The sequence below is a fragment of the Suncus etruscus genome, chromosome 1 (genome assembly GCF_024139225.1).
Source record: "Suncus etruscus isolate mSunEtr1 chromosome 1, mSunEtr1.pri.cur, whole genome shotgun sequence".
Taxonomy (NCBI): Eukaryota; Metazoa; Chordata; class Mammalia; order Eulipotyphla; family Soricidae; genus Suncus; species Suncus etruscus.
In genome coordinates this window covers 207,652,812-207,670,966 of record NC_064848.1, presented here as the reverse complement: position 1 = coordinate 207,670,966, position 18,155 = coordinate 207,652,812, and the positions used below count along the sequence as shown (strand labels likewise).

Below are 18,155 nucleotides of genomic sequence, written 5' to 3'. Positions count from 1 at the left end.
ATCACTCTTGGAAGGCTTGGGGGGCCATATGGGATGTCGGGAATCAAACCCTGGGCCAGCTGCGTGCAAGGCAAATGCCCTACCTGTGGTGCTATCACTCCAGCCTCCCTCTCCCTTTTTATTTTTTGGCTACACCTAGCATTGTTCAGGTCTTACTCCTGACAATGCACTATATGGAGTGCTAGGAATCAAACCTGAATTGGCCTTGTGCAAGGCAAATGCCCTTCCTGCTGTCCCATCTCTTGGCTCCTAGGCCCTCTCTTCACCGTACACTTTGGTGCCTTTGAGCCCTTGTACAGGGACCTGTTTTTATCTTTCACTGTCCACTGCAGAAGACCAGGTCAGTCCCTGGCCTCTGTCCACTGGACAGCTCTTCGAGTTTGTGGTTAGACCCCGTGTCCCCTGCTGGGACATCTCTGCTGTCTGTCATGGGGAGTCATGGGCTGCCTCTTGATGCTCTGACCTAGCATTTCCCTGTGCCCTCAGCTTCTCTTTGTTCTCTGGCTACACGTGCCATGCCATGCTGTGAGTGAGTCCAGTATTTCCCTGACCTCTGCTTGTGTCCAGGTGAGGGGTCAAAGAGGAGGTCAATGCCCAGGGACTCCCTCTCACATGATTCCTGTTCCCCATCCACCCCCCACCGTTTCAGACTTTATTCTGACTGCCTTTCTGGGGGCGATATGAAAAGGCCAATTAACTCATCAGATCACCCAGCGCCCCTCCCCTTTCCACCCATATGTGTGTGTGTGTGTGTGTGTGTGTGTGTGTGTGTGTGTGTGTGTGTGTTGGTATTTCCTAAGTGAGGCAGTGACAGAAGTGTCTTTTGTCATGTGCACAGGCTTTTGGAAGTACCTAAAAATGGGGGCTGGATGTCTGGAGATGGCAGCCTGTGACAGGTGACAGTCACCACAGGACATTGGGGGCTGGAGATGGTGCTTCCCTGCCCAGGCCTGAGACCTGCTCAGCCCTGCCTCTTGGAAGGTCCTGGCCTCTTCCCTTAGACCTTGTTCAAATGTGGGAAGGAGGGGCCAAGGCCTTGAGTTGTGACAGCATGAGAGCACAGTAGTGGGTAGTGAGCCATTGCCGCAGGATAGGAAGATGGGCAAGGTGACCTACCGGGAATGGGTGCTGGAGACAAGAGCGTGCTGCCTGACACAGGTCCTCAATGGTCCTCAATACCCCTGGATACACTGGCTGGAGCCCCAAACCAAATCTAGCTGGTGCTGTTTGGGTTTTGGGGTGCTGTGTTAAAGCCTCAGCTCTGCTCTGCCTGGATGTGTGCTCAGCAGCATGTCATGGAGGTGGCTCTCCAGAGCAGCCAAGTCCCCAGGAACCATGGTTCCATACCATCCTGCTGCCCTGGGGAGGGGATCTGAAGCACGTGCTTCTAGTGTGCAGCCTCTTCTCTCAGTGCTGGGGACTGCAACATTGGCCTAGGGATTTGGGGCTGCCTCAGGAACTGGGGCCAGAAGACCCAGATAACCAGATGTAGCTCTACTACAGTGGGGAGGGTTCCTACCCTGCACATGGCCCACCCAGGTTCGATCCCAGTGCCCCATTATAGTTTTCTGAGCAGCACCAGGCGTGATCTGAGTGCAGAGCTGGGGGTAAGCCCTGAGCATCACTGGGTGTGTCCCAGTGCGGCCCCAAAACAAACCAGGAAGAAAACCAAAAAGGCCTGGATGGCACCTCATCCTGGGGCCTGGGCACTGCTACCCAGTGAGTACAGAGCAGCCTTCAGGACCCGTTGTTGTCTGCTGAACCTGACCCTGGAAGACGGACTACTGGACTGAGACATGGGGGCAGAGGCAGCTGTCATGGGGCCAGATGGGTGCTTCTCCTCATGTCCCCAGCTACTTGTCCTGTAGGTCCCCACATCCTTGACTTTGAACCAGTCCCTGTGTAAAGTGAGTTCTAGGTGGTTCTAGAATCATTGCAGCAGGCGAGGAATGCCCACCTCTCGTGACAGGCGAGAGGGCTGAAGGGCTGGCTGTTGGGCACTGCTTGGGCCTGCGTCCTGACTCACTGAGGACCCTGGGGGTCCAGCCTCACGTTCATCCTGCCTCTGGCAGCTTCAAGGAGGCCACAGCCCTTGTTCAATGCTGGGCCCTGTACTGAGCTGCCCGCCCTGTCCCCTCTATCTCACATGTGCTCTCTTGCTGGCGTGGCCATGGTCGGTACAGAATTGTGTCACTATTTACCACTCCTGCCGGCCCTGTCTCAGAGGCCACCAACTTCTCCTGCTTGCCCTGTCATTGCACCTAGGACTGTGCGGGGCCGGCCTGTGAGAGGCTGATGAGGCCCACACACCAGTGCCCCTCTGCCTTGCCTAGGCCTGTTCACATCCTCTTGCCCACTGTGTGTGTGTCCCCCGGACTCTGGGTGATGTCCCTGTCGCAGTTCCTGGGCAACCTCAGAATGGGCTCAAGAAGTACCACATTCTTTGAGACAACCCTGATGTTGGAGCCAGTGGTGGTCACAGATGTTCTCTGGCTCTGCTCAGGAGGAGTTTCCCTCTTGGTGTTATCACACCCCAGGGCAGGGTTTGGGACCAGCTCGAACCCTCAGTCCCAGACCCTGCACCTCCCCGTGCCCACGTGTCCTCTCACAGTGGCATGCGGTTCCCATCAGGCTGCTCTCTTGCATCTAGGGTGCACAGGGCAGCAGCATTTCGGGGGACTGGGGTAGTTCTGCCCTGCCTCTCCGTCAGGAACCCCAAATGTCTGGGATGGAGGCTGCCGGTGACTCTGGGATGAGCTGAGTCTGTCTGGAATTAGAGCTGATGTCCTACGTCCTGTGTGTGTCCTCTGGGACAGATGGGAGCTCAGGGGACCGGCTGCGAGGGCAGGCCTGGGTGGTCTGCTGCTCACAGGGGACTTGGGTGGGCTGCCCCGAGGCCAGATGAGTCCACGTTGCTATTAAGGCTCTTGGGGGGCACCCCCCCCCAGGGGCTGTGGTGGTGCTCACCACACGCTGCCCATTGCCCCCTCACCCAGGCTCCGTGAGGAAGCTGCCACCCTGAAACTGAGCTTGGATACCCAGATGGCTCAGCTGACCCAGGAGGCAGTGGCCAAAGACCTTCAGCTTCAGGCTCTGCAGGAGCAGGAGGCAAAGTTCAAGGCACAACTGGCAGGGAGTCAGCGGGACGTGGACAGGTGAGCAGCTCCCCGCCACTCTGGGCATGCCGGCCAGGAGACCAGGGCAGGTGCAGCCTCCTCACTGTCTGAGTCTGGTTTTTGTATCTCCTTGCTTGTCCTTAGAATACAGGAAGACTGTAGTGAAGGGGTGTTCTGTGGTCACCACAGGGGACCCTTCAGGGCTCGGAGATTGAGCAATGGGAGGGAGGGCATTGGCCTGGCACCGGGCGACCTGGATTCAGTCCCCAACACCCGAAATGGTTCCCAGAGCCCCAACAGGAATGAGTTGCCCACAGCCAGGTGTGCCCTCCCCAGATAAGGAAATAATAAAGGGTCTACTCGATCTGTGTAGTGAGTGCTGTACCCACTTTTATGCAGTGCAGCCCAGGAATCTTCCCCTGTTGGTTGCCGCCTCCTCTCTGCTCTGTGCCTGGGCTGACCTTCCCATGGCCTATAGTTCGGGTGGTGGGTGCAGCACTGCTGATGGTGGGACTCATCCTTCCTGCCTGGTCTGGCTTTTTTTTTTTTTTTTTTTTTTGGTTTTTGGGCCACACCAGGCGGTGCTCTGTGTTACTGCTGGCTGTCTGCTCAGAAATAGCTCCTGGTAGGCACGGGGGACCATATGGGACACCGGGATTCAGACCAACCACCTTAGGTCCTGGATAGGCTGCTTGCAAGGCAAACACCGCTGTGCTATCTCCCCAGGCCCTGGTCTGGCTTTTGTTGGCACACACCATTACGTGCCCCACTCTCCCCGATGGTTCTGTTGGCTCACTGTTTCTTATCTGCTCCAGGCCACCACCTCCCCTGCCTTCCCAGGACTGTTTGTGAGATACTTTCCAGGTGGCTCCCTTCTGGGGTCTCAGCCTCAGAGAAATCCTGACATCCCAGCTAGTCTCAGCTTCCATAGGGGCACCTCTCCACTGGATCCATTTAGCTCTGCTCCCCCCAGATGGGGGGCCTCCGGGCCTGCTGGTTCCTTGGGCCTGAGCCTCACAGTCTTGGGTCTCCTGGTCTTTCTTGGTTCCCTGCATGTCCTAACATGGAGTGTGAGGGGTCCTGTACCCTGGAGGGACACCGCTCAGCATTAGACCCCACACTGACCTGCTTTCACCAATGCCTATATCTCTGCTTTCCGTAGTAGCTGCTGAGGCCTCTGCAGGGAGAGGCTGGGCAGGATGGGCTAATTTGTTGAGGTACCTGGGTAAGGCTTGTGGTTCTTGCTGTCAGAGCTTGGAGCCTGCAAAGGGGCAGGGTCATGGTGGCTACAAGGTGCTCCATATTTCTGCTATAACCCTGGGTCGCCATTTCTGGTTTCTCCATTCTCGCCAGCTAACTATCATGTCAGTTGGGGTCATGAGCTGTGCCTAGGGTCAGGGTACATGCATCCTGAGGGGCTAACAGGCCTCTGCCAACACCCAAGAGGCTGTATTTCCTCCCTGTGGGCCTCCCTTGGGGTTACGAGTACCCCACAGGGCCAACCCAGATCCTCTCCGGGGCAGCTTCTGGAGAATCTTCACGCCACACCAGTGAGGCTGGTTCTCTGGGCCACACATAGACTGACTCAGAGGGTCTCTGTATGGCCTTCACACTCCATATTTCAGCTTCCTCAGCATGATCCTATATGGGGGTCTTCCCACAAACTCAAGGGCAGGGGTGACCTCATGCCCCCAGGTCACATGCTCCATGCTCCCCACTGCTTCCTGCACTGCTCAGCTGCACTCAAGTCCCCCAGAAGCCCCAGCCTGTGTAGATGGCCAGACATCTCGAGGGGGGAGTCATGCCCCCTCGGGCCTATGACATGTCCCTCTCCTGTTCCCTGGTCTCTCCATCTCTTTTCTGCTTGCAGCCTCACTGGATGGACGCTGGGCTTGTTGTGCCTTGCTCTGCAGCTCCTCCCAGTCCTGTGTACCCTTAGATGTCTAGTGGGACTGTCCTGAGCCCAGCAATCTTTCACTCTTCCCTGGGGAAGCTACGCAGGCAGTTCTTGGGAGCCTAGGGCCAATTCTGGGACTCTCAGCAGCTGGGCCTGGGCTGACCCATGCTTGAAGTCCTTGCTCTCTGGCCAGGCTCTCTGTAAGGGTACTCCCCCCTTATAAACAGGACCCCTTCCTTGAGTGCTTTATCTCTTCCCGGTGCTGGGGTCCTGGCTGCTTGCTCACCATCCTGGGGTGTCATGGGTGTAGGTGGGAGATGAATGGAGAGTGTGGCAGCCCTGGCACCCCATGGCACCTGCTCCAAAGGGCCTTGGGAAGATGATTGTGGGCTGTATCCTCAGGTACCGACAGCAGCTGGCTCAGTCGATGTGCAGGGAGCAGAACCTGCAGCGGGAAAAGGTGCAGGTGGAGCTGGACTGGCAGCGACGCTGTGACGATGTGGAAACAGAGCTGCACAGACGGACAGAGAACCTGGTGCAGGAGCTGACCTCAGCCAGGGAGCAGGTATGTGCTGCAGCCAGTCCTCACCAACCACACAGCCGGTAATATGGACTGACCCAACCTGGTGACCCAACCCACTCCACAGCCCAAATACCCCCATGGCCCGACCCAACTCCATGATCAGATCCTACCCCACAGCCTGACCCAACTCCATGGCCTGACCTAACCCATGACCTAATCCAACCATACAGCCCGACCCATCCCACGACCCAACCCAGCCTCAATGCCCAATCCATCCCCACCGCCCAACTCTGATCCACCCCACGGCCTAACCCAGCCTCATGGCCTGACCCAACCCCATGGCCTGACCCAACAGCAAGCCCAACCCCACCCCACTGTCTAACCCGTAGCACACTCTGACCCAATAAAAATGCACCTGGGGGTTCAGTGTGTCTCCAGGCAAGTCAGGGCACAGCCACAGCCCACCTGCCCACCAGCCTGCAAAGGTGGCTGTAGGCACCCACGGGTTCCACAGCTCCCAAAGTGTCTCTCATAGGTGATAGTCTCCCTCCCTCCTGCTCCCCAGGAGGCTGCCCGGCTGCAGGAGGCAGAGCGGCTGCTGTGTGAGCGAGAGGCTGTGGTGAAGGCCGTGAGCCTGGAGAGAGACAAAGCCGTGGAGGCACTGAAGATACAGAGCTGCACCTCTTTCCCGGAGAAGGAGGACACACAGGTGAGCAGGTCCCTTGACCCCTGGACAAGCTGCAGACTCCCCATTCTTCCCCTAGTCCTTTCAGAGGGCCCCTTGGCATTAGACCCCACACTTGCCTCGCATACAGTTGACCTGGGTTAGCTCCCTGGTACCCCATATGCTCCCCTGAACCCTGCCAGAAGTAGTTTCTGAGTAGAGTCAGAAGTAATACGGAGGGCCGAAGAGATAGCACAGTAGTATGGCATTTGCCTTGCATGCAAGAGGACAGTGGTTCGAATCCCGGCATCTCATATGGTCCCCTGAGCCGCCAGGGGCGATTTCTAAGCCTAGAGCCTGGAGTAGCCCCTGGGTGCTACCAGGTGTGACCCAAAACAAAAACAAAAATAGAAGTAACACGGGGGACCGGAGAGATAGCACAGTGGTAGGACGTTTGCCTTGCATGCAGAAGGATGGTGGTTCGAATCCTGGCATCTCATATGGTCCCCTGAGCCTGCTGGGGACAATTTCTGAGCATAGAGCCAGGAGTAGCCCTTGAGCACTGCTGGGAGTGACCCAAAAACAAAACAAAACAAAACAAAAAAACCAACAACAACAAAAAAAAGAGGTAACACGAGCATAGAGCCAGGGGTAAGCCTGAGCACCCTTTGGTGTGGCCAGAAACCTCCCATCCTCTCTCTCCTTTCTTCCCCTCACTCCTCTCCATTCCTTTTCCTGTCTCTCCTCTCTCCTAGAGCTCTCTGCTGGAGTGTGAGGCAGAGGCAGCAGTGAGGAGGGCCTAGGGCGTGGAGGTCTGGTTATTGTGTTCACCAGTGACGTCAGTACTGGGGCTGGGGGTACAGCATCAAGAGGCCCAGGGCTCTAGACTGCTGCCACATGCTTCCCAGAACCCCTGGTATGGTCAAGCGCCCCATAAAGGACCAGAACCAACAGCCCTTCTTGTACCACCTGGCCCTGGACAGGGTCGTTGGGGGCATTGGCAGATCCCGGGGCAGTGCACCGAGGACCAAGCTCTGAGTTTCATTTTATCCACCTAGTGTGGTCAGAGCGGTCAGGTACCTCTCCCCTCAGGTGTTTCACCTGGCCCATGACGCACACCAGCCTCGCTTCGGTGCCCACTATCCAGGACACAGTGTGCATAGGAAAGGGCCCTCGCAGCTGGAGGGGGCAATCATGACTGACCCAGACAGATCGTCCAGGGGTTGGACATGTAGGATGAGACCACGTGCTGGGAGACATGTTCCCTGCTCTCACATTTGTGGAGGGGCACAAGCCAGCCCTTTGAAAGATGGAGGTGAGCTCACTCTGCAGAACTCACTTTGGAAAGTATGCATCTCTTAGCTGTCAGGGTTTTGTTTGATTTTGACTTAAGCTGTTGATAAACAGTTTCAGGCTTTTAGGGCACTCAGTGTCCGGTCCACCCACCCCCAGTGTCAGCACTGCCCACTGATTGATAACCCAAGGTGTCCTCCCCATCTTTTTTGTTTTTTGTTTTGTTTTTGTTTTTGGGCCACACCCGGTGACGCTCAGGGTTTACTCCTGGCTATGCGCTCAGAAGTCGCTCCTGGCTTGGGGGACCATATGGGATGCCGGGGGATCGAACCGCGGTCCTTCCAAGGCTAGCGCAGGTAAGGCAGGCACCTTACCTCCAGCGCCACCGCCCGGCCCCCTCCTCCCCATCTTTTTTATGTTGGGGCCACACCTGACAGCGCTCAGGGTTTGCTCCTGGCTCTGTGCTTAGAAGTTACTCCCAGTAGGCTCAGAGGCTCATAAGGGATGTCAAGAATTAAACCTGGGTCAACTACATGCAAGGCAGATACCTTCCCCGCTGTGCTATCGCTCTAGACCCTTTCGTTTTTTAGTTGTTTATTTTGGGGGGCACACTGGACGGTGCTCAGGGATTCCTCCTGGCTCTGCACTCAGGGGCTCACTCCTGACAGGCTGGGGGGACTCTATAGAATGGGGACAATCAAACCTAAATTGGCCCTGTGCAAGGCAAGAGGCCTGCCTGCTGTCCTTGTTGCTCTGGCTTATTAAATCCCATTTCCATCCCCTAGAGGAACCACCTCTTCTGTGCTACTTGGGTCAGAGCCCACTGCCTGGCCCCCTGCCTGTCTCCCACACTGGCACTGTCCTGGGTCTGGACTGTGTCCTAGTGCCCACCTTGTGTGACCCTGGCATGTTCCTTCCCTGGGGGAACCCTAGGAACACAGACTTTGCAAAGCACAAGTTAGTTCCTGTAGCTTCCCTGTGTTGCCACTCCCTGGCTACCTGTGTCACTCACAGCATTGGGGGTCATCCCTGCACCCTGCTTCTCTCAACTACAGCCACTCCAGTGGGACTGAAAGGAAAAAGGTCCCCCAGTTTTCAGTCTTTTGTTTTGAGGCCACATCGATGATGCTCAGGGCTTAATCCTGGCTCTGTGCTCAGGAATCACCCTTGGCAGACTCGGGGACCCTTGGCAGGCTGGGATACCAGTATGCAATCTAGGTTGGCCTTATGCAAGGCAAATGCCCTCCCTGCTGTGCTATCACTCTGGCCCCTGCAGGAACCACTCTTCATAGGCTCAGGGGACCATGTGGGGTACCAGGGTCCTTCTGTGCTGGTCTGTCTCCCTGGCACCTGCTCTCAGTCTTGTCTTTGTGGATAAGGGGATTTCTGAGCCGTTGGGCTGGACAGATAGGAGGGTTTGAGCAGGTGCAGGGCGGGCCTCTTCCCCGGGCCGATCCTCAGATACTGTTCGGGCTCCAGGAGGAGGCAGCAGTTGGCGGCTTCCCCTCTTCTGAGATCCTGAGGCTGCAGCAGCACAACACCAACCTGCGCTGTGCCATCACCCAGATGAGGAAGGAGATGGAGGCGCTGAGCTGCCATGTGGGGACACAGGTCCCCTCGACAGCCCAGACAACCACATGCCCTCCCGGTGAGCTGGGCGCAGGGAGGGGAGGGAGGGCCACTCGGTGCTCTGCGGTGGGCATTGGCATGTGGTACCACGACTGGCCCCTGCGGGGTGAGGGCGGATGGCTCTGGATGTGCCTAGTAGGGCTGCTGGGGTGTCCTGGAGGCCGCAGGCAGAGACAGGCAGTGAACACATAAGAATGTACCTGGACCTAGAGCTTACTCTTGTGCTTGCTGTAGATTCTGTTCTGGGCCTGGAGACAGAAATACAAAGCCTGAAGCATAAATTTAAGAGCCTAGAGGAACAGCTGAAAGACATGTTGGATGCTTCCAAGACGTCGCTGGCCTGTGTCCCCACGAAGGACTGTGCTGGTGAGCTAAGGGCTGGCTCGCCTGGCCCTGCTAGGTAGGAAAAGTGGATGGTTCTGAGCAGGGGAGCCTTACCCTGCTGTCCCACTCTCTTCCTCTGCCCATAGATGCCCAGTTATGCGATGACCTTGGGCACCCTCTGTGGGGCCCACTTGGATATGACTGGTCCTTACAGTGACTTCGCTGTTTTGGTAGCATGAAGGACATTACCTTCATCTCCAAGAGCTCCTCTGCACTCACAGATGCCCATGCCCCCCCCCCCCCCCATTTTCATGGGCCTCTGTGTCCTGGGACCTTCTCTTGGGAAGAAACCAGTGCCTGGGGCAGACCCCAAACCCTCAGCAAATGGCTTCATCTGTGGGGGGGTTTTGTTTTTGTTTGTTTGTTTTTTTAGTTTTTGGGCCACACCAGGGGACACTCAGGTTACTCCTGGCTATGTGCTTAGAAATCACTCCTGGGGTGGGGGACCAAACCGTGGTCTGTCCTAGATTAGCATAGGCAAGGCAGACACCTTACCAATTTCGCCACCACTCCTGTGTCCCTCTTTTTTTGTTTGTTTGTTTGTTTTGTTTTTGGGTCACACCGGCAGCACTCAGGGGTTATTCCTAGCTCTGCACTCAAAAATCGCTCCTGGCAGGCTCGGGGGACCATATGGGATGGCGGGATTTGAACCGCCATCCATCTGGGTCGGCTGCGTGAAAATGCCCTACCATTGTGCTATCTCCCCGACCCCAAATGGCTTCATTTGAAGTCCACTTCCACCTGACTGTGGGGACACAGCTCAGGCCCAGTCCATTGCTCTGCCCCACCATGTCCCGTGCTAGTTTCTCCTGGACTGTGTGTTTTCCTGTGTACCTTGTGCTCTGTATTGGACCGTTTGCTTCCCCATGTACTGTGTACTCTGTACTAGACCATGTTCTCTCCTGTGTACCATGTCCTCTGTACTGGACTGTGTCTTCTCCCTTGTACTGTATGCCTTGTACTGGATCATGTACTGGACACATACTTTCCATGCACCGTGTGCTCATTATTTTGTTATTGTTTTTTGTTTTTTTGGGGTCACACCCAGTAATACTCAGGGGTTACTCCTGGCTTGGGGCACTATATGGGATGCCAGGGGATCGAATATGGTCTGTTCTAGGCTAGCGCGAGCAAGGCAAACGCCTTACTAACCCTTGCGCCACTGCTCCGTCCCCAGGGTGCTCATTATTGAATCTATCTTTCTCTCTTAGTTTGTCTGTCTTGTTGTGATGACGCCTTGTGGCTCTCACACGTTTCCACCATCCCCTCACCACACCGTGCTCCTCTTCCTCTTTTCCTTCCCTGGGTGGTATGGGATGGAGGTGGGGCCTGTGCTCTGTCTCTGAGCAATCTTGGCCCTGTACACCCCCTCCTTTTTCCTTTTAGACACTGTGGTTTGCACTACTGTTCCTGAAGCGGTAGCCTGCATAACACTTTCCCACCTTTCAGCACCCAGTTCTTGTCCGAGGAGAGCAGAGGCAGACTAGGACCTGTATCCCAGAGCTGACAGATTTTCTCTGCAGGAGCCTTACCTGCTGGTGGCGCCATGGGACTAGCGCTGAGGAGCCTGGGTGACAGGATGCAACTCCTGAGCTTTTTGGTGGCCCAGCTGAGACAGAAGGTAGGTCCAGGCGGGTCGGAAGGCAGGTCCAGGCATACAAGTATCAGACAGGCCCAAGTAGGGGTCAGACAGACTCAGGTTGGGGTCAGGCTGTCCCAAGTTGGGGGTCATGCCATCTTGGCTCTGGGTGGCGCAGTAGGACCTCAGCCGATCTGGCTTTCCAGGAAGCCTGGACAGTGAGCAGTGAGGACCCCTTCCCTGGCATCAAGGTGTGGCTGGGACTCTGGGTGCCTGGTGACCCTCTCCCTACCGTGTCTCAACCTCCTCCCCGGTTGTGGGAACTATGCACTGGGTCTGCAGAGCTGCCCGTGGCCACACACACTGCTGCTCCTGCATCATCTAGCGACATCAGAACAGTCCCACCGTGGTGTCTATCGGGTAGGACTGGATAGTCAACGACATCAGAGTCTTCATATTAGCAGCCCCAAGCCCTGCCTTCTCCAGAACCTCCTCTTCACCCAGATCAGAGCCTGCTTTGGGACGGGAGCCATAGCACAGCAGAGGGCCAACCTGGATTTGATCCCTGCTGCCCCAATGATCCCTTGGGCTCGCTAGGAATGATCGCTGGGCGCAGAGCCAGGCCCTGAGCACCCCCAGGTGTAGCCCAAAACCTAAAAGAATGGAGCCAACATGGGGGTTCCTGCCCCTCCCCTGTGCCCTCCCAGCTAGTTGGGGCCGGGCTTCCTCTTTCTCTCCTCTCCTCCCTCCTCAGGCAGTGTGAGGCCTGGGTGGCTCCTGGCCCAGGAGGTATCCTCCTTGCCACAGAAGCCACAGTGCAATGGGAGAGCACTTGCTTTGCACACAGCCAAACAAAGGTGACCCTGGCATCCCATATGGCCCCTGAGCACCGCCAGAATGATCCCTAATTCAGAGCCAGGAAGAACCCCTGAGCACTGCTGAGTGTGCTACTCTCAACAGCCCCCAAAATGAGAGTAGTTCATGGCCCTGAGTCATGAGAAATGATGTGGAATGTCAGATCTGCTGGAGGTGTGTGTGTGGTGTATGGTGTGGTGTGTGTGTGTGTGTGTGTGTGTGTGTGTGTGTGTGTGTGTGTGTTCCCTACTATCTGCCCTGGGACTCTTTCTGGAAGCCTCTCCAGGACGGGGGCGGGGGGAACTTTCCACAACTTCCCACATTTTTTTTTGAGGGGGGGCCACACCTGGTGGTGCTCAGGAGCTACTCCTGGATATGTGCTCAGAAATCGCTCCTGGCTTGGGGGATCATATGGGATGCTGGGGGATGAAACCGAGCTCCGTCCTAGGCTAGCGCAGGCAAAGCAGACACCTTACCTCTTTTGCCACTGCTCCAGCCCTCCTGTTTTATTTTTGCTCAGGCTTACTCTGTTCTCATGATTCCTGGCAGGCTGGCCGTAAAGGGCGCATGAGAAAGGATCATACGGTGCTGGAGAAAGCCCACTGCTTTGAGAAAGGCAACCTCCCTCTTCCCACTGTCTCGCACACTCACCCCATTTTCCTGTACCTTTCTGCCTGAAGGGCATGGTGGACTCAAAGCCTACAGAGGCCTGACAGGGTTTCCATGTGGACACTGCCCCGTAGTCCCTTGAGGCCCCTTGGCCACCACAGTCATCCCTGGAGACTCCAGCACTTGCCCCATTTTCTGCATCTGGCCCAAGCAAGCCCTGCCTGTGGCCAGTGTTGGTGGTAGTGGTGGGACTGAGGAGGCCCTGCCAGCCTTTTCCTCTGGCCCGGTCTATAAGGCTGCCTTTGGGCAGCTTTCTCAAGAGTCACCCTAAATGAGGCCTGTCGCTTGACCCTTTAAGTCTGCACACAGGAGCCACAGTCTCTGAAGACAGCCTGTCCTGTGGGGGCATAGCTGTCCCCAGCAACCTGCCACCTGGACTCCCTCCCTTCCCTGCTCCTGGTTCTGGGAGCTGGGTCACTTTTCTCTGTTGTTTTTTGTTTGTTTCTTTGGTTGGTTGGTTGGTTTTGGGGCAACACCTGGTGACACTCGGGTCACTCCTGGCTATGCGCTCAGAAATCGCTCCTGGCTTGGGTGACCATATGGGATGCCGGGGGATTGAACCGCGGTCCGTTCTAGGTTAACACATGCAAGGCAGTCGTCCTACTGCTTGTGCCACGGCTCTAGTCCCAGTTGTTTGTTTTTGCTGCTTTGTTCAGGAATTGAACCCAGGGCCCTTCTCTCAGGTTCTGAATATGCGCAGGCAAGGGAGCTCTCCATCTGTGGGCCTTACCACAGGTGCTCGTACACACACTCTCGCACTCTTAACCTAACACACTGACACATGTTCAATGCACATTCACTCATCCACCATCAAACGGACACACTGACATACTCACACACACTTGCATATTCATGCTCTCCACCTAACACGCTGACATACACAACATACACGTTCACAGCATTCTACTCAAAGGGAGACACTGACGCACACTCACACGTTCACACACACTCTCCACCTGACACTCTGACATGCACTCGTACATGTTGGTGCACTCACATCTTCACACTCACACAACCCTTCATGCTGCCATTGACTGACATGCTCTTGTGCACACACATTCATACCCACACACTGACATACCTTCTCGCTCACTCACATTCACACTAGGGCACATGCCATCACCCGGAAGACAGCTTCCAACAGACTCTCCCTTCCTCTGCCTCTGCCTCACAAGCCAACCAGTTGGGAAAAATTTCCTTGAGTAGCTCCTGTGTCCTTCCACCCAGAAGACTCCCTGCTCCTGGGACTTGACAGGAGGGTGGTCAGGGTGCAGGAGGTTCGGTGAGGACTGAGACGAGGGTACGTGACCCTTGCTTTCAAAGGGCCCCTTCCCGCTGTCACCTTCCCTACCAGCCACAGTTAAGCGGGGCTGCCCACCCCAGCCGGGGTTGCACTCCGAGCCATGCACTGGCTGGGTCCCCCCAGGTGATGCAGAAACCCCTGGACCTGGACACCATCCGCTGTGAGCTGCCCTGCCAGGTGGATCAGGTGCACCTGGAGGTGCGGGAGCTGCAGGGACAGGTGGCTGAGCTGGAGAAGCACCTTGAGACCAGCAGCAAGGGAAGCCACAGCATTCCCTGCGGGCAACAGCAAGAGGTCAGCGCCCCAGCCTGTATTCGGGGTCCGAGCAGCGAGGAAGGCCCTGGCGTTCCCTGCAGACAGCAGCAAGAGGTGAGCACTCAGCCTGTGCTGAAGGCCAGTGGGGAGAACTTGCTCCCCTCCTCACCCTCCCACCCCTCCTACCTGCACCCCTTCTCCGTACCCTCGGCCCCTTTGGCTTGGCCGACCCTGAGGGCTGTGCATCTGCCCTCGGCTCACCCCTCTCAGGTGACCCCCGGGGGACGGCTAGGGCAGCATCCAGGGTGCCCATAGGGTCTGGCATTGGCAGCTGGGTGTCTCAGCGTCACTCACTGTCACTCAGCCCCACAGGGCTGCTCGGGAGTAATTTCGCTTGCGTTTCTGCCTTTACAGAATCACAGGGGACCCCTGTAGCACCCCATCTGCCCCACCCGCCCTGCCCTGCTGAGCTCCACTGGGCTGCAGGCCTGGAAAGTCCCTGGAGTGTGGGATGGGGCTGAGCCTGCCTCTCTCCTGCAGGAAAGGTGCCACAGGACCATCTCTCCCTGTCCCCTATCCACCCAGGGTGGCAAGTGCCCAAGTACCAGGCCCAGCTAGGGGCTCCTGTGCCAGCAGGGCAGAGCTCTGGAGTCAGGGCACCTGCCAGCCCTGAAGAGGCTCACCAGGAAATGAGCTGGGACAGGGCGTTCTGGAGTGTTCTGGGTCCTGGCTGGTTCCTTGTCCTGGCGCCAACTCAGGTGGCCAGAATAGGGCAAGGGTGGCTTTTCACAGGCGTCCCAGGAGTAGTCTAAGTAGGACACCCGCTTCCCCCCACCTCACACTGAGCCCCACGTTCTGTTCTTCCCTTTCCTCTCCCTGCTCCCCACACCCTGGCCCCCCTGCAGATGACCCTCAGGACTGGATGTCCACTCTGGGGTGAGGGTCTAGGTTATTCCTCATCTGTGCTGTCCCCACCCCTGGGCCTCCCACTTTCTGAAAGCTGGCAGGGTGATGGGAACCTGGGGTCCATGGCCAGCTGAAGGGGAGTCCAGGCAGCAAGTCTAGGGAGTGGGGGCTGAAGTCTAGAGAAAGGGAAAGAGAAAGAAGGGGCTGGTCCAAGCTAGTTCATTGGAGACACTGGCCTTGCACACAGCCAGCCCTGGTTCTATCTGGCACCACCAGGAATGACCCTTGAGCTCAGAGCCAGGAGTAAGCCCTGAGCACTGCCAGGTGTGGTCCCACCCGCCACCCCCCCCCCAATAAATGGAAAGAAGGAAGTAAAGGAGGAAGTGAGGGAGGAAAGAAAGGGAAGGAGTAGAGGAGGAAGTGAAGGAGGAAATGGAAGAGGGAGGGTGGAATTGGAAGGGGAGGGAGGGAAGAAAGGAGGAAGGAAGGAAGTGGAGTACGGAGGGAGGCTCCAGCCCTGGACAGGACTGAGGGCACAGAGCCCAGAGGTGGTTGGCGGCCTGGACGCAAGGGCCAGAGGGTGCTGAGACTTGTGCCCAGAGGGCAGCTCCCACAGTGCCCACAGTGACTGTGGGCCCCCCAGCCTGGCAGGTCCTATGGGAAGTGTCCATGGCCGGGGGTGGGGGGCATTCGGCTGGTCCCTTTTTCCACACTGGAGACTTGAGACGGGGCAGGGGAGGGGTGGGAGAGCCTGGCATGATCCCTGGCATCCTCGCCCCTGCAGGACCCATCTGAAGAGCAGGCCCAGCCGCCCTCAGGGATGCTGCGTTTGCAGCAGAGGCTGAAGGAGGCCGCCCGGAGGATCCAGCGGCTGCGCCTGGAGAAGGAGCAGCTGCTTGAACTGGGGAACAAACTCCGTGCGCAGCGGGGGTCCCCCGCAGGTGAGCGAGCCTGGCCCCCTTTCTCTCACTCTCTCTTGCTCGCCCCCCCCCCCAGGGTCAGCGGGCTAGGGCAGCTGCAGGGGTGCGGGTGGGGTCCCTGCAGGAGAACAGAGAACAGAGCCTCTGTTGTACGCGGCCAGCCCGGAGTCACGGGTACAGACCGGCCTTATCCGCGCCGGGCCCGCCCCCTGGCCGAGTTTGTGAGAGAAACGCCGCAGGTTGGCCAGCCTGCGCCTTTCTCTGCAGCTTTGTGGGGCAGCAGAGGCTGCGTGTTCCCATGCGCTGGCTGGGCCTCGGAGATAAAGAAGCAGTGTCCCCGGGATCCAGACACTGCAGCCTCCTCCGCCAGGGGCCGCCCAGAGTCCCGCTGGGCACAGGCCGAGGGTCCCACGGGAACTGTCCCTGCAGGCAACTGCTGCAGGGTTGAAGGCCCGCTTCCAGTGGGCCCCAGATGCCTGCTCTGATGAGCTCCAGCACCAGGGTCCAGGACCAGGTGTGACCACTGAGCCACTCGCCCCTCTTCCTGCTCCTTGCCTGGACCCCTCCCTGCCGACCTACTTAGCAGGCAGCAGGTCTGGGCACCTGAGAGCAGGAGGCAGGGCAGGGTGCCCAGGAGAGCTCGGGGCCAAGCCTCACTTACATCCTCTCAGGTGTGCTGCCCTGCGCTGGCCCCCAGCAGGCAGGGAAAGGAGGGCTAAGTTGCTTGCGAACAGAGCTCAGTGGGGGCAGGGGGACAGATCAGCCGAAAATCCCGCTGTGGGGGCAGCAGCTGGTTCCTGGGAATAGCCCCAAGTGACCCGGCCTTGGAGGCTTTGTCTGATGGCAAATCCTGCCCTGGAAGGATGATGGGGCGCTGCCCCAGTGGGCTTCTAGGACCTGCTTACGTCAGGGCTGTGAATTTACAGTCAGGGCCACAGCATGCTTGATACAGGTGGAGGGACACTGCTTGACCCTGGACATAGGTCATCGACAGCGCAGGCCTGCTGGGAGACAGTCTGGTCAGAGGCCTGCCCCTTCCCTCTGTCTCGGCTCCCAGCCCTGGGGCTGCCTTCACGACGCTGCCTCCTGCCATCCCATCCCATCCCATCAGCGTCTAGCGCTCTCCCCGGTCTGAACACAGCCCGATTTTTCTCCCATTGTATCTGAGCCACCCTGACCTTTCAGAGAACTCGGCTCCCGACCACGGTGGCTTCCAGGGTGCAGCCTGACCTCAGAGCAAATAGTTCAGCCAGTCATTCACCCACTCACTTATTCATCTATCCACCCACCAGTTCATTGCCCCCATCACACCCATGATCCATCCATCATGACCCATCATCCATCATCCGTCCATCTCCCATCATCCATCATCTCTCCATTCATCCATCTCTCTGTCTACCCATTCATCCATCCACCCATCATCTGTCCATTGACCCATCTATCCACTTACCCACTCACCCACCCATCCATCTCTATCCATCATCTGTGTATCCATTCCCTGACCTTCTGTCCTCTCCCCATCCATCATCCCCCCCATGTATACATCCGCCCAACTGTTCAGCCCTCCTGTCCTTCCCCAATCATCTTCCTCTCCACCATCCATCGAGTTTCCTGTCTGAGCAGGTGCTCTGCCAGCTGCAGAGACCTCCTGACTTCTGCTGCTCCCACCTTGCTCTGCCCTGATCTCACTGCCTCTCCTGGGCCTGCCCCGTATGTCCCATGTCAGAGAGGCCAGAATCCTCAGGGCCTCTGTCTGCAGCTGCTGAAGGCCAGACGCATGAGCAGGAAGCACATCCCACTCTCTCCCCTTGCAGATGGCCAGCTTTTAGCTGACTTTCCTCTCTTCCATGAGCCTTGAATGTGTGTGGCTGCTGAGGAGCCAGAGGCGCTGGCAGTGGCAGCCACTTCGGCAGGGAACCTGCTCAGACACACTGTCGTCATTGTGTCCTCAGACTGTCCCAACCACAGCACACCTGATCAGGAGCATGTGTGGACAGATTTGGGAGCCTGTGATTGTCTGGTCAGTGTCCATAGGGAAGGGCAGAAGGTGGGAAACCTCTGCCTGCCTCTCTTCTTTTGGTCACACCCAATGATGCTCAGGGGTTATTCCTGGCTATGCGCTCAGAAATCACTTCTGACTTAGGGGACCATACGGGATGCTG

The 18,155-nt window shown here is 57.3% G+C and overlaps 1 protein-coding gene across 1 annotated transcript in view; it reads left to right on the top strand.

Annotated features, from left to right (window-relative positions):
- CCDC57 (coiled-coil domain containing 57) overlaps positions 1-18,155 on the top strand; it is a 52,660-nt gene that overhangs the window by 11,580 nt on the left and 22,925 nt on the right. Inside the window, exons 8-15 of the mRNA XM_049768783.1 lie at positions 2,997-3,155; positions 5,416-5,578; positions 6,102-6,245; positions 8,973-9,141; positions 9,357-9,488; positions 11,030-11,127; positions 14,036-14,281; positions 15,858-16,014. Of these exons, the coding sequence (XP_049624740.1) occupies positions 2,997-3,155; positions 5,416-5,578; positions 6,102-6,245; positions 8,973-9,141; positions 9,357-9,488; positions 11,030-11,127; positions 14,036-14,281; positions 15,858-16,014 (1,268 nt within the window). The remainder of the gene's footprint in view (positions 1-2,996; positions 3,156-5,415; positions 5,579-6,101; positions 6,246-8,972; positions 9,142-9,356; positions 9,489-11,029; positions 11,128-14,035; positions 14,282-15,857; positions 16,015-18,155) is intronic.